We start from the raw sequence: 14,261 nt of genomic DNA, 5'->3' as shown, positions 1-14,261 counted from the left end.
TGGAATGAATCCAGTCTGATCCGCCCCAATAATAATGGTGATAACTAAGTTTAATCTCCGGGCGAGCACTTTGGCTAGAATCTTGACATCTGAGTTAATTAGTGATATTGGTCTATATGACTCACATAATAGGTGATCTTTATGAGGTTTGGGAATGAGGACAATCAATGCTTCTGACATAGAGGGTGGTAACTGTCCCGTTTTTATAGCAAAATTATAAACTCTCAGTAAATGGGGTATCAAAAGTTCCTTAAACTGTATATACCATTCTATGGGGAAGCCATCCAGTCCCGGTGTTTTGTTTCTGGCAAAGGACTGCATGGCTTCTCCAATCTCTTCCTCCGTCAAAGGGTCATTAAGAAATGAGGCCTGTTCTTCCTGGAGCCTTGGTAGCGTGATGCCGGCCAAGTAGTCGTCTAATTCTACAATAGTATAGTGAGCTTTGGTAGCATATAATGAGGAGTAAAATTTCACAAAAGCATCAACTATTTCCCCACTCTGTTCCACCACTGTACCTATTGTATTCTTAATTCTTGGAATACTGCACGGTTGATAATCAGGCCTAGATAAATACGCTAATAATCGGCTATTTTTGTCTCCAAACTCAAAGATTCGCTGGTTTTGATACAGCAATTTCTTCTGAGTGCGCTCTAAAAGGACTAGATCCAGGTCTCTGGATCTATGTTTCCAGGTATTGTGTGTTACTGGGGAAGGGGTGGCTGAGTAAGCAGCCTCGGCTGCCCTAAGTTCCTTCTCCGCGTCCTTTAATTTGGACTGGGATGCCTTACGAGCCTGCCCAATCGCCGCAGCAAAAATGCCACGCGTGGTGGCCTTAAAGGCGTCCCAGGTCAATGGGACAGAGACACTCTGACGGTTACGTAACCAATATGCTTTCATTTCTACTGTGCCCTGATCCACCACCATCTGATCTGCTAACCACAGTGGGCTTAGTCGCCACATGCGGTATGAGGTGGGGGGGCCCAGGGCAAGACCCACCATCAAGGGGGAATGATCAGACACCGCCCTTGGGAGATATCTGGCCTCAGTCACCCTATTCAATAGCTCGGATGAAACCAAACACATGTCTATTCGGGACAGAGTACCATGCGTTTCAGATTGACATGAGTACTCCCATCTGCGTGCTTCCACCTCCAGGTCTCCACCAGATCAAATTGGGCCAGAAAAGAGCACAGGGGTGTGGGGGGTAATGTAGAACACTTGAACCTGTCTATGGAATTGTCAAGTACTGTGTTGAAGTCCCCTGCTATCAACAGAGGTCCTTCTGCTATTGCCAGGATGGAGCTCATTACCCGTTCAAAGAACAATTTAGTGAAAGGTGGTGGGACATAGAGGCTTGTGACCGTATAAGACTTACCCCATAATTCAAGTACCACAATAACAAAACATCCATTAGGGTCAGTTTTGATATGTTTTATGGTGATAGGGGCCGATTTTGCTATAAGAATAGACGTGCCTCTTGCATATGTGGAGTAAGTAGAATGTATTGCATAGGCGATTTTAGCTCTCTTTAAGGCCATTACTCTTGATCCCTGTAGGTGGGTTTCCTGGAGGAGGATCACGTGTGGGCTGTGTCTTGCCAAATAATCAAACATCAGTGACCTTTTGACCTTGGAATTAAGCCCCCTAACATTCCATGAAACTATACGGAGCTTAGACATGCGCATAAACAATTTATAACTATTCGTGTCCACTTCCCATTGCCCGCCAGAGCCCAGCCCCGGACAAGGTCCAGCGAGCCCTGAGAAATGGACCCAAACATAAGTATCTCTAATATGTTACTCATCAATCCATGAGTCTCACTCCAAGATTGCAAAAATTGTAGAACCAAAGAAACATTTTTAAAGTATGCATATACCATTGAATACCAGCGTCTTTTATAGAAAACCTTGACGTTGTAACAAAACCCCTCAAAGTATACCCCAACAAATTTTCCCCCCTCCCTAACCCTCCCGGCTCTCATCCCCCAACATATGAGAGCTTTGTTCCCATAACCAAACCAATTTGGCAATAGGGGCATGGCTCAGACCCCTAGCCAACTAATTTCAGGAGACGTGGAAAGGTCCACAGCTCTGGGCCTCCATCCGCGTTTGTCCGCACAAAATAAAGAATGTGTGGTGTCTCTTGGCCTGTAGAATCACGGTGATAAAAATAATAATAAGAATAATAGAAAAAGGAAAAATAAAAGTCAGGAAGGATGATAGGTTGCTGAGTGGCATCCGAGGGTGACGTGGGATATGTCTTCTTCTTCAGAGAAGTGTAGGATTTATAGTCCCGTCTTGACTGTGTGTAGTTGGAGATATATTTTCTGCTACTGGAGATGCAGTAAAGAAAGTCCCCTAACAGTTGCAATGGGGTGTAGCAAAGGCCGCCCGATGGGCTTCATGTAGAATGCGGCTCTATCGGGGAGGAGATCTCCTATCCTGGTTCCTGCGATTCGGATGTGCTAAGGTGTCCACCCATTGTGATGCCTCTCTGGGATCCGTAAAGAAATAGGCCTTGCCCTGGTAGATGATGCGCAAACGTGCAGGATATAACATACCATATGGAAGGTGAAGTTCACGTAACCTGCGTTTAATTGCCAGAAAAGTGGCTCTCTGCTTCTGCGTAGCTACGGAAAAATCTGGGAAAATGGTGATGTTGTTGCCATTAAAGGAAACTTTGCCCCTCTCTCTAGCCACTCTGAGAATAGCCTCTCTGTCACGGAAGTGTAGCAGCTTTATAATCATGGCACGTGGTGGGGACCCAGGCGGTAAAGGGCGCATGGGGATTCTGTGTGCCCTTTCTATGGCGAACATTGGTGAAAAGGTGTTTGCCCCGAACTCATTCAGTAGCCATCTTTCCATGAATGTTTCTGGTGTTTTGCCCTCAGCACCCTCAGGGAACCCCAAAAAACGTAAATTGTTCCTTCTTAGGCGGTCTTCCATATCCGTGAGCTTATCTGCAGTATATTCATGGGCCTGCCGCAGTTCCCTTACAGAGCCCTGTAAGGGACGTGTCTCATCCTCCATATCACTAATACGTTGTTCAGCATTAATCACTCTATGGCGAATATTGTGGACATCCTGTTTCAAAAAGGATAATTCTGTTTTGATGGTGTCCATTTGTGTAGTGAGAGATGCATGGCTGTGCTGGATGGCTGCCATAATCTGGGCTAGTGATGGCTCTGCAGGGCCTGCATCATCCCTGTCTGCTCTGGGGGATTGAAGATCATGTCCCTCCGCAGGGGAGAATAAGAGAGGGTCTTCTGGGCTTAAGGTAGGGGGGGATCTTTGTGACTCACCCTTCCCCTTGAGCTGCTTCCAGGGTGTGGATTTGGAGGCTGCCTGCCGCTGTGTGTCTCCCTCATGTTGATCGGCGCCATTTTGGTGCGGCCTGCATGGCGGTACCGACGGCCCGATTCCCGGGGCCTCCTCCATCGGTGGGCCGTATTTGACCATCCCCGGATGGTCTCAGTGCTTTCCGGGTACTGTGGGGGTATGTGGGACCCTCGGATGTCGGCCTGAATCGCAGGATTTTGGCAGGATCTGTGCGGTGTGGACGGAGCTCAGGCTGAGCACGTCCTCACATCCCAGGTGCTGGCCACGCCCCATACTTGATTGTATTTGGTAGGGAAACCTCTATGTATATAGATCAATTTTTTTTATAAAGAAGGATAGAGTTCACCTCCTTTACCCAGGTCTCAAACTTTGGTGGGGTTGTCTGCATCCAGTTACATGCAATCACTTTTCGAGCAGTGAAGAGTGTTTCATGCAAAAATATGTTGAAAAATGTGTCCATATTGTTGTCCAGAAAAAGACCAAGCACACAGGAGAGCCCATATGGTCATCAAGAAACCAGACCACCTGAGTCCAAAATGTCTGAACTACTGGACAAGACCATGTAAGGTTAAAAAAAGTTGCCGTGTGTTGCACACAAAGAGGAATGCTGTTTATTACAAAGACGGACACCACCTGCAGTATTGTAGGTTTTGATGTTTCTGTTAGACCCCAGGCTATCAGTAAATTAAGACTGATAACAGTGATATTGTTGGGGGACAGTATATAGGGTGATGTGAAAATCGCACACAAGAAAAACTTGGTGTAGCCAAATTGTGTAAGAGGTGTAAAGCAGTACTTTGTCACATTTACATACAAAGAAGAAAAAAAAAGAGAATTATACAGTGTGTACAACAAAAGACAGTGGGGTTAAGTTGCTATAGGTACAGTAAATAGGAAGTTCGCTTTGCAAAGAAAGTTATGTTTTGCAAGGAAATATGCCCCAGAACTTGGTGAATGTGGTGAAGTTTGACTTTACAAAGAGTACCAAATCACTTTCATGGAAAATAAAAATGAAAAAAAAAGCATTTTTTTTTGAGCATGATTGGATGATCCCTTGCAAAGTTAACAAGCTATTTGCTTTTTTGCCATTTCAACTCCATACTACTGTGCCATGTCCATATTTAAATGTTAACATTTGAGAACCAGTATCTAAAACAGCAAAATAAATATCTACAGTCTTTTACACATATGAATGTGACAAGACCATCTTGAAAAAGAAAAAAAAATTTATGAATGTTTCAGTTACATAGCTCATAAGGTTAAATAAAGACACTGGTTCATTCATGTGTGTGTGTTTGTGTCACTACGATGTTCAATATCCCTGTACATTCTATTCACTAAGAAACACATCTAAAAGTTTTTGGAATTTATCCAAACTCCCAACTGACACCACCAACTGTGTAAGGGAGTTTCACATCATTACCGTTCTTACAGTAAAGAACCCCTTATGCAGTTACAATTGAACCCCCCACTCGTCCAACTTCATTGTGTGATTGTCTTTAGAGACCTTAGGTTAAATAATTTTCTCTCAGTCACACAATCCTCATTTAAAGATCTGTATATTGTGATCATACCCCCTCATAAGTGCCTATTCTCCAGGGTGAATATGTTTAATGTTTGTAGTCATTCCTCAAAACTGAGGTTCTCCAGCCCCCCCTGTTAGCTCCATTACCCTTCTCTGGACTCTCTCCAGTTTCAGCACATCCTTCTTGAGGATTTGTGACTACAACTGTACAGCATACTCAAAATGTTATTTAACCAAAGTTTTGTAAAGTGGTAGCATTCAAGTTATTAGTACCTCTTGTGTAAATACCCCTTTTAATGCATACTAATAGTCTGCAGCCTTGCTTGTTACAACTTGGCATTGTATGCTGTTGCTGAGTCTGTAAGCTACTAGGACCCCCAGATCCTTTTGCATCCTGGATTCCCCCAGAGGTTCTCCTCCTAGTGTGTGACTTGCATTCATATTTTTAGCTCCCAAGTGCAATACTTTACATTTTTTAATGTTAAACCTTATCAGTGGATCCACAGAAGACAGTGCCACTAGTACATGCAATACTGAAAAGGATTCAACAAACCCGCCAGGAGGTATCTTGAGTGAGAGTTTATGGGAAGCCACAAAGCCCTTCCCAATCCCAGGCTCCATGGCTGCTGTATAGGCTGTGTGGTTGTAGTCTTTCCACCCATGATGCTTACTCACGATGCTATATGGTCACTATAACTACATACTATTGCTTGCACACATAGTAAATAATATCCATATGCTTGACTGTATAGAAAAACAAAATAATATTTATACTGTAAATAACATGCTTGCCACTCAGTCAAAAAATGAAACCTGTGCACTGGATAAGAGCAGCAGTATTATATTAGTGCAGAAAGGAGAAAAATCAATCACTCTTAAACACGGGGAAAAAAACATCAGCTTTGTTATTACCTTGGTGAACATGGGTTTCCCATGCTGAGTGACCATGGTACATTGATCACAGTCCACGGTGATGGATGAGTTGTGGTAGGATTCTTTGGAGTGCTTGAGAATGTAATAGAGATCAGTGACACCCCCTTCAAACACTGTGCTAAAGTATCGAGGAATGAGAGTCCTTCCAATTGCTGGGGAGGGAAAAGACAGAAAAAAATAATAATTAGATTTCAAAACCAAGATCCAGGCTGCTGGCTATGGCCTCAGTATTTGTCGTTTTGGAGAATATTTTATCTTCAGGATAAAATCACATTAGATAATGCAGGATGTTGACAGCATGCATGGTACAAAATATGAATGCCATTTACTGGCCCTTAAGTGTTCTATGTAGGTTCAGTCATTTGTTATAGAAGGAAAATACAGCTAAAGAGAATTTACTAAGCTAGAACGGATATATATATGTTTATACAACTAACTCAAGGTAGAAATATGGTCAAACCTGTTTTATCTTTCACAACAACAGCCACACAGCTTACAATTGGATTCTATTATCTCTTATAGATTTACTTACCATTTAATGTGAAGGTTTACCTGATTAGGTATAAAATAAATGAATTGTTCAAATAGGCTGTTGAACTATGTAAAATCCAACTACAGGACTGGAATCTTCCATTTGCCCATTTGGAGCACCTTCGACTTAAAATACCCTCTATACATACCTTTTTTTCTGTGGGTCTTTGGTCTGGTTGTGTGACATCTCAGGTCCTCCTTACCCTCTTCTTCCTCCAGAGTTTGGCACCTTCTGAATGTGGCACCACTTTCTGCAGCATTAATCTGTGAGTCAAGGGTGTAGGGTGGTTCCTTGATGCCTTGGGCTTACAGGATGTGGGTTAAATGACGCTGGGCAATATTTCAATTTTCATAAATGCTGGGGACTGACTTTTTTTACCTTTTGCCCAACTTGGAGTTGGCCTATAAATAGTTCACAGTGTTGGACTGACAGCACTGCACAATGCAGGAGAATTTGATTGTCACATTTCCTGTATTTGGAAATATGTTTAAAGATTTTAATTACTATATTATATTACTATAACATAATTAATTGAACCATAAATAAAATTTACAGTACTCAAAATTTTGATAGCCCTCCCTCAGCAAACTCTCTTTGTGGAGCCTGGCAGTGTTATTCCCTGTACACATGGTCGGATTTTCCGACGAAAAAAGTGCGATCAGATTGTGTTGTCGGAAATTCCGATCGTGTGTGAGCTCCATCGGACTTTTTCCATCAGAATTTCTGACACACAAAGTTTGAGAGCAGGATATAAAATTTTCTGACAACAAAATACGATCAGTTAAATTCCGATCGTGTATACACAAATCCGACGCACAAAGTGCCACGCATGCTCAGAATAAATTAAGAGACAAAAGCTACTGCCCCGTTTATAGTCCCGACATACGCGTTTTACGTCACCGCGTTTAGAACAATCAGATTTTCCAACAACTTTGTGCGACCGTGTGTATGCAAGACAAGTTTGGCCCAAAATCCATTGGAAAAAATCCAACAGATTTTGTGGTCGGAATGTCAGATCAATGTCCGATCGTGTGTACAGGGCAATAGGCTACTTTCACACTGAAGCGCTTTACTGGCGTTTTAGCTAAAAAAATAGCGCCTGCAAAGCGCATCTCCTGTCACTCCAGTGTGAAAGTCCAGTGCACTTGTGGGACGTTAAAAAAAGTCCTGCAAGCAGCATACAAAACACATAGCAAAAGTATATAGCAAAATTGCTATACATGCCTTTTCTGCAGTCACTCCGGTCCCACACTGAGCTGTCAGCAGTGGCTTCTGTGTGGAGGCGTGTGCAGGAGAGGCAGCCAACAATGGAAGCCCCATAGTAAAGTCTATTGGTGATGTCACTTCCCAGGCATTTCACAGCCATTGCCGACTGTCTCCTGCACAGAGCTTCCGCTGCTGGAGACTGGACCGGATCGGCTTCAAAAAAGGTACTGTATGTATGGCTTTACAGAGTTAGATAGATTAGTTTTACAATGTGGCTGCGAGTAGATTTAGAGTTAGTTAGTTTTTGGCTGAACTTCTACTTTAACTTTAAATTGACAGCGTTAAAGTGATTGTAAATGATCACCTTGTAAAACATCCCATTCAGTTTAAAATAGAAATGAAAGGCAAAACATTTTTTGTATAGATATAAAAAACAATTATGAATACCTTTTTTCCCTTTTTTATAAACTATCACATTCCCTCTGTTCTCAGCTGCATAAGAGCTTAGGGGGAGGAGAAGCAGCAGCACACTGAGCTTGCCAGTGAATGGCTGTGCAGCGGGGGCGTGTGAGGACATGTCTGAACATTGGAGGAGAGCAAACTGCGTTTCCAGCATAGCTAGAGAATTGACCACAGTGTGCTCTCCTGCTTAGTGTGGTCAGTTTTTAATAGGAAAGCAAGGGGACTAGCAGGAACACTAGGGATTTCACATAAAGGAAGCAATACAAAGAGAACTGGAGGCACATATAAGGAATATGAAGTTTTGGGGTAACAAACGCTTTAACTGTTTTTTTTCTGATGCGCTGTATAAGACATTAACATTTTGGTGTAAATTCTAAACTGCTCTTCCTACCCAACCAACAAGTGCTGAATATTGAAATCTAATAAAAGGAGGGAGTGGGGCAAGCAGGATTTTCCGGTATTGTTGTAATGTCTTGTGACGGTACTGGGAAAATCCTGCTTGCCCCACTCCCTCCTTTTTCTAGATTTCAATAGTTATTTGGGATGTTGGTACTTATGACTTATCTGTATAGATATACCTGAGCAGTTAATACACACGTGCTGAATATTGTTGACACATGAGGTTATTAGCAAAGAGTTGGCCAAATTAGCCAGAAGCTTTGAGGGCAATAAATCTACTCACACTCAACACTCTCCTATGCGTTTGACAGTCATCTTGTCTTGAAGGGAGACTTCAGATGATTAGAGTTTAATGATAAGATACTGGATCTGTCTTTGGATCTTTACATTCACGCTAATCTGTTTATGTCACCTCAACAACCTCTTTAGTAGAGACACATAGCAACAATGTGGGCTGCTATGCCTATAATTACGCCACTGGCTGAAGCTTTAAAAAAGACCTCCAACACTGCCATAGGCAAACAAAATATGGCACCACTTGGGGTTTGCCCACTCCAGCAGCTCTCACTTTCTGTGAGAACATGTTGAAACAGATTCTCAGAAAACATTTTTGTTTAAGAGCTAGTAGTAGTTAGTCACATTCAAATCGACTTGGTCTGTAATTTTTAAGACATTTCATAGCTTCTCCAAGCCACTTCTTCAGTTCCAACAATTTACCAACAATTCACACCCTTAGCCATGTAAATTGGGGAATGAACACCTCTGTAGACTTTTTCTGTCAATTCATCGATTTACGTGGCTAAAGGTGTGAATTATCATCAAATCATTGGAGCAGAGATATTAAAAAAAGCATTATTTGTGCAAAACAGATGGTGACCATTCTTGTGTCCTTCAAGCTCAATACACTGAAACAGAAGCTTTTACATCCAAATGACCCAACAGTGACTCGTCCTTACAGTAAAAAGCTTTTTTTCTTTTTTGCATTTTTCTTCTGTTAAACACATTGCCAGGGACCAGGTCAAGGCCTAACAAATTATTGGAGATTTAATAGAAAATCTGACACTATCACCAAGATCATGGTGTCTTGATTGAGTAAATTGCATTTATGGTCATGTGAAAAAGTAAATACATCCCATGGAACTTGTTGACTTTTTCAAGATATTTGAACAGGCAAGCATTAGATCTTTATTCAAACACTGCCTTCACATAAAGGTGAGATACTTGAACAAATGACAAATAAAATTGACATGGTGTATTGATTCCAATAATCTAAATGAACAAACAGAGAATTCTCATGTGCAAAATCTAAGTACACCCCTACATTTACCACTAATTCATATCCAGCAAATTTGAATTGAGTGTTTCAGATTAGGTGTGTTTGGTTAGACCCTTTAGAACCTTTTTAGGAAATAATCAAGTGTAAACCTGTATTATTTAAACCTCAGATAGCTAAAAACATATGTGGGGCCATCATGCCAAGAGTAAAAAGCTCTCTAAAGCTCTCAGAAGGAACCTTGTGGAAGCCTTTAAGTCTGGCTAAAGATAGTATTTAAAATCAATCATTCTGCTGTAAGGAATCTAATCTATGAGTGATTATGGATTTCAAATGAAAGCTAATTTGTCCAAGATTAGCCAAGAGCTGACCATCTGATGCTAAAAGAAATGTGCAAAAACCACAAATTTCGTCAGCGAGGGTGTGGACGTAACGCCGCGTACGGGGGCGGAGCCTTGTTTCTGACGCCACCCGCTGCCATCTCAGCTGTTCGGACGCGAACAGACTGTTTAAGCTTGTATATTTTTATCTAGTGTGCTGCGCTGTTTACACAGCAGTTTTTTTACTGAATAAATCTTTTCATACGGAATACACTTAGAACCTTTCGTTCATTTTTGGGACTGCTACATGTTACACCGTATTGAAGGTTTATGTGCTTATACCCGGGAAAGCTGACTGTTGGTGATCACAGATGAGATCCAGATAAGCTGCACAGCATTTATCCAGTCCGTATGGAATCCAGGCTCGCATGACCTCCTGTAATTAAGAGGTCCACCTTATCCGGTAAGCGCATTCTTATGATTGAATTGACGAATATTGGTGGAAATGGATCAGCCTCCCTTTGCCAAGAGGAATTGATTATTTATGTGTTCACAAGGACTTTTCTCTTTATTATTTGCGCTGCACTAGTATTGTTTTATAGTGTACTTCTGTCCTAGCTCGGCCGCGGTGCGGCGCGTCATTTCCTCTTCTGCGGCAAACACTCCTCCTTCTCCCCTGCTGCCTTCTGGGACCTGTGTGTGTCCCAGAAGATGACGGGGCCATTCAAAAAGCATTGCACGACTCACGCATGCGCAGTAGGAAACCGGCTGTAAAGCATGAAGGCTCCACTGCCGGTCTCCCTTAGTTACAATGGCGGCGCCTGCACCCGATCCGATGGAATGGATCGGTGTCTGGGGGCTGACATCGTGGACAGGTAAGTGTCCTTATTAAAAGTCAGCAGCCACAGTGTTTGTAGCTGCTGACTTTAAAAAAAAACTTTTTTGAGGGTGGAATTCAGCTTAAAGGGGGCTAAAATTAACATTTTTGTTGAGGAAATGATTGTAAGGGGAAAAGGAAAAAATTTCCTTGTGTATTTATTCAAGTATTCCACCGTTATCTGTAGGCACTGTTTGACTAAGGAGCTAAAGTTTGATTGTTCAAATATGTTGAAAACGTTGATCATTTCCATTGGGGTGTTTTTACTTTTTACTATGACTGTATATTGGATCCTGGGGTAGTGAAATATGCACATGTTTATTCTTAGGTAAGTTAACATATAGCCAAAAAATACTCCATATAATTACATGAATGAGCCAGTTGTTGAAAAGTGGAAATAAACACGAAATAGTATGCAACTGAAATTAATTTAATTGATAATGTTCACTAAAGATTGTAGATCAGGACAAAGTCTAAAGAGTGTGGCGGCTGACCAGTTGCAAACAAAGGCTAACACACATAACTGTGCATTCATACTTGTACATGGTATAGGGTATTTAATATGCATGCACATTGCGATACATTGCCTTTCATTATCGATAACTTGGAGAAAACAAACGCCTGCCCTTCAGGCAACACATAGTGAATAATGTTACAGTGCAGTGCCTCACCCTCTTCCCCATCATTGGTGGCCGCTGGCACTTTAAATCTCCTCCCTCCAAAACAATCCCACAACACTATTGGTCCATGCTCTTTAAATCCCCTCCCCACCTATGATAGGAGACAGGGGAGGAATTAATGAATTGATTCATTCATTAAAATCTCTTCTGTCCTCTTCCTCTGTTGTGAGTGTTTATATTGGTGAGCAATGTGATTGGTCATCACAGTGATCACAAGACACAGGGCTGCTCCAATTGGCCCTATGACTTTTGTTGATGCTCTCTGCTATCTAATGAAAGCAGGAGCAGTGGCTTTGTATGCACGCGGGCACACACATAAAAGAAAACAAACAGGTCATACAGGTACTTCCTCCCACTCTATTAAAGTGGAACTTCACTCTCTCAGTCATTGATGACTATTTTAAATCCTTATGCTGCTAGTAAATAGATAGGAAAGTATATTACATTTGTTCGTTTTAAACTTTTTCTTTAACATTTCTTCAGTTACTTCCTGGTTTCTTGCCTAGGGAAATAATGTCCCACATCCTAGGTGTCTTCTAGAGCCGAGGAGAGTGGGAGGGGTTTTCTCAGCTAAGCACACCCTCTTGCCTGCATGCCTAAACTAAGGGCAGATGGATTCCATGAATTAAAGGTTACATGAATCTTCTGTCCTTACTCAAGATGGCCACTGCCAGAAATGCTAGGGGGGTGTTTTTCCAAGCAAAAAAAGCATGGAGACATGGATGGATGGGTTAGTTTGCTTTGAATATAAAAATGAATTAAATAGTGTTTTTGATTTGCGGTGCTTAGATGCAGTATAGTTCCACGTTAAAGGTACTGACTGGCTGCTTTATTATAATGGCTGGTCCCAAAGCCTATAGTTAATTTACGGCCAGGCGGGTGCTTTCCCACTCTGGGACATATGATGTCCTGTCAGGAAGCGCCGATCACGCGGCCGTGGGGCCACACAGCAGCACGATCTGTCATCGGTGTGTCCCATGGATGACTGATCAGTGTACCAACTCGCTGCCGGTACCATGTGACTGACGTAACCAATCATAGCAGGTCATATGACAGTTGTACACCATGGATGGTTTCCTTTTATGCCATCCATTGTGTTGCTAGCTGTGATTGGCCAATTTGATCACATGGTACAGACAGGGCCAATCACAGCCCATCTGTACCATGTGATTAACTTTGACCAATTACAGCTAATCACAACAAAACAAACTAAATGAATCTGTTTAATTCAGTAAAATGCTTGCTTATAGCATTGTAATTCACATGATATTGCTCTGGTCACAATGGGCGTTATTTACTAAAGGCAAATCCACTGTGCACTACAAGTGCAGTCGCTGTAGATCTGAGGGGAAAATCTGAAATGAGGGGAAACTCTGCTGATTTATATCATCCAATCATGTGCAGGCAAAAATTAATTATTTTTATTTTCCTTGCATGTCCCCCTCAGATCTACAGCGACTGCACTTCCAAGTGGACTTGCAGTGCTCAGTGGATTTGCCTTTAGTAAATAAACCCCAGTGTGTTAAAGCAGAGTTCCACCCAAAAACGAAACTTCCGCTTTAAGGACTCCTGACCCCCTGAAATGCCACATTTAGCATGTAATTTTTTTTTGGGGGGGAGCGAGTACCTAGTTTTGACAGATACCCAGCTCCCACTTCTGCTCATGGCGCCGCGGCACCGAGAGGAAGTTCACCTCTCCCCCCTCCCTCCCTGCAATCTTCTGGGACACATCACATGTCCCAGAAGATTGCCTGGCCATTCAGAACACACAGCGCGACCCACGCATGCACAGTGTGCACCCAGCTGTGGAGCTGCAAGCTGTCACAGCCGGGTGCCCACACTTGCAATGCCGGTGCCATGGAGAGGAGAAGGAGAGAACTGAGGGTTCGGGTGGCCGCATCGCTGGACCACGGGACAGGTGAGTGTCTGTTTATTAAAAGTCAGCAGCTACACTTTTTGTAGCTGCTGACTTTTAATAAACATAGAACTGGGTGGAACTCTGCTTTAACAAAAAAATCGTAGAAAAAAAAATGTAATTAAAAAAAAAGAATAATTATAACTTTTATTTTTTATTTTTTTTGTTCTGTCACCAGCTACACTTTTTGTAGCTGCTGACTTTTAATAAACACAGAACTGGGTGGAACTCCGCTTTAACAAAAAAATCGTAAAAAAAAAAAAAAAAAAAAAAAAAGTAATAAGAAAAAAGAAAAATTATAACTTTTATTTTTTATTTTTTATTTTTTTTTGTACTGTCACCACTCAGTGTCCCTGATCAAGGCCACACCAGTTATATGATGACACTGTAGTGGACTGGTGATGGTATGTAAAAAAGAAAAAAAAATCGTTAATTTTGTTCTTTTTTTAATTTCTTAATTTTTCCAAAAATTATGACAAAAAATTACAACTCTAGAAAACCTGCCATTCCTTGGACTGTGGCCTGTCTACTTTCCAAAAATAGGTCATTTAGGGGGGTAGTCCTATTGTCCTGGCATTTCAGGGCCTCAAGAAATAAGAAATAAGTCCGCCGGTACATTGATTGATTGATCAATGTTCAGATATACACCATAGTTTGTTGACTCTAATGCCGCATACACACGATCGGACTTTACGGCATACTTGGTCCGGCGTACCGGATTTCGTCGGACAATTCGATCGTGTGTGGGCTCCAGCGGACTTTGTTTTCTCAAAAGTTTGACGGACCTAGAAATGAAACATG

At 41.9% G+C, this 14,261-nt stretch overlaps 1 protein-coding gene across 5 annotated transcripts in view; it reads right to left on the bottom strand.

Annotated features, from left to right (window-relative positions):
* Window positions 1–14,261, bottom strand: part of LDB2 (LIM domain binding 2) — a 578,973-nt gene that overhangs the window by 166,263 nt on the left and 398,449 nt on the right. For all 5 annotated transcript variants that reach the window (XM_073609637.1, XM_073609663.1, XM_073609656.1 and 2 more), the window contains exon 3: window positions 5,776–5,948. In XM_073609637.1, the coding sequence (XP_073465738.1) occupies window positions 5,776–5,948 (173 nt within the window). The remainder of the gene's footprint in view (window positions 1–5,775; window positions 5,949–14,261) is intronic.

This window comes from Aquarana catesbeiana, linkage group LG01 (genome assembly GCF_042186555.1).
Source record: "Aquarana catesbeiana isolate 2022-GZ linkage group LG01, ASM4218655v1, whole genome shotgun sequence".
Taxonomy (NCBI): domain Eukaryota; kingdom Metazoa; phylum Chordata; class Amphibia; order Anura; family Ranidae; genus Aquarana; species Aquarana catesbeiana.
Note: the sequence above shows the minus strand (reverse complement) of the source record. Positions and strands in the feature narration are given on the sequence as shown.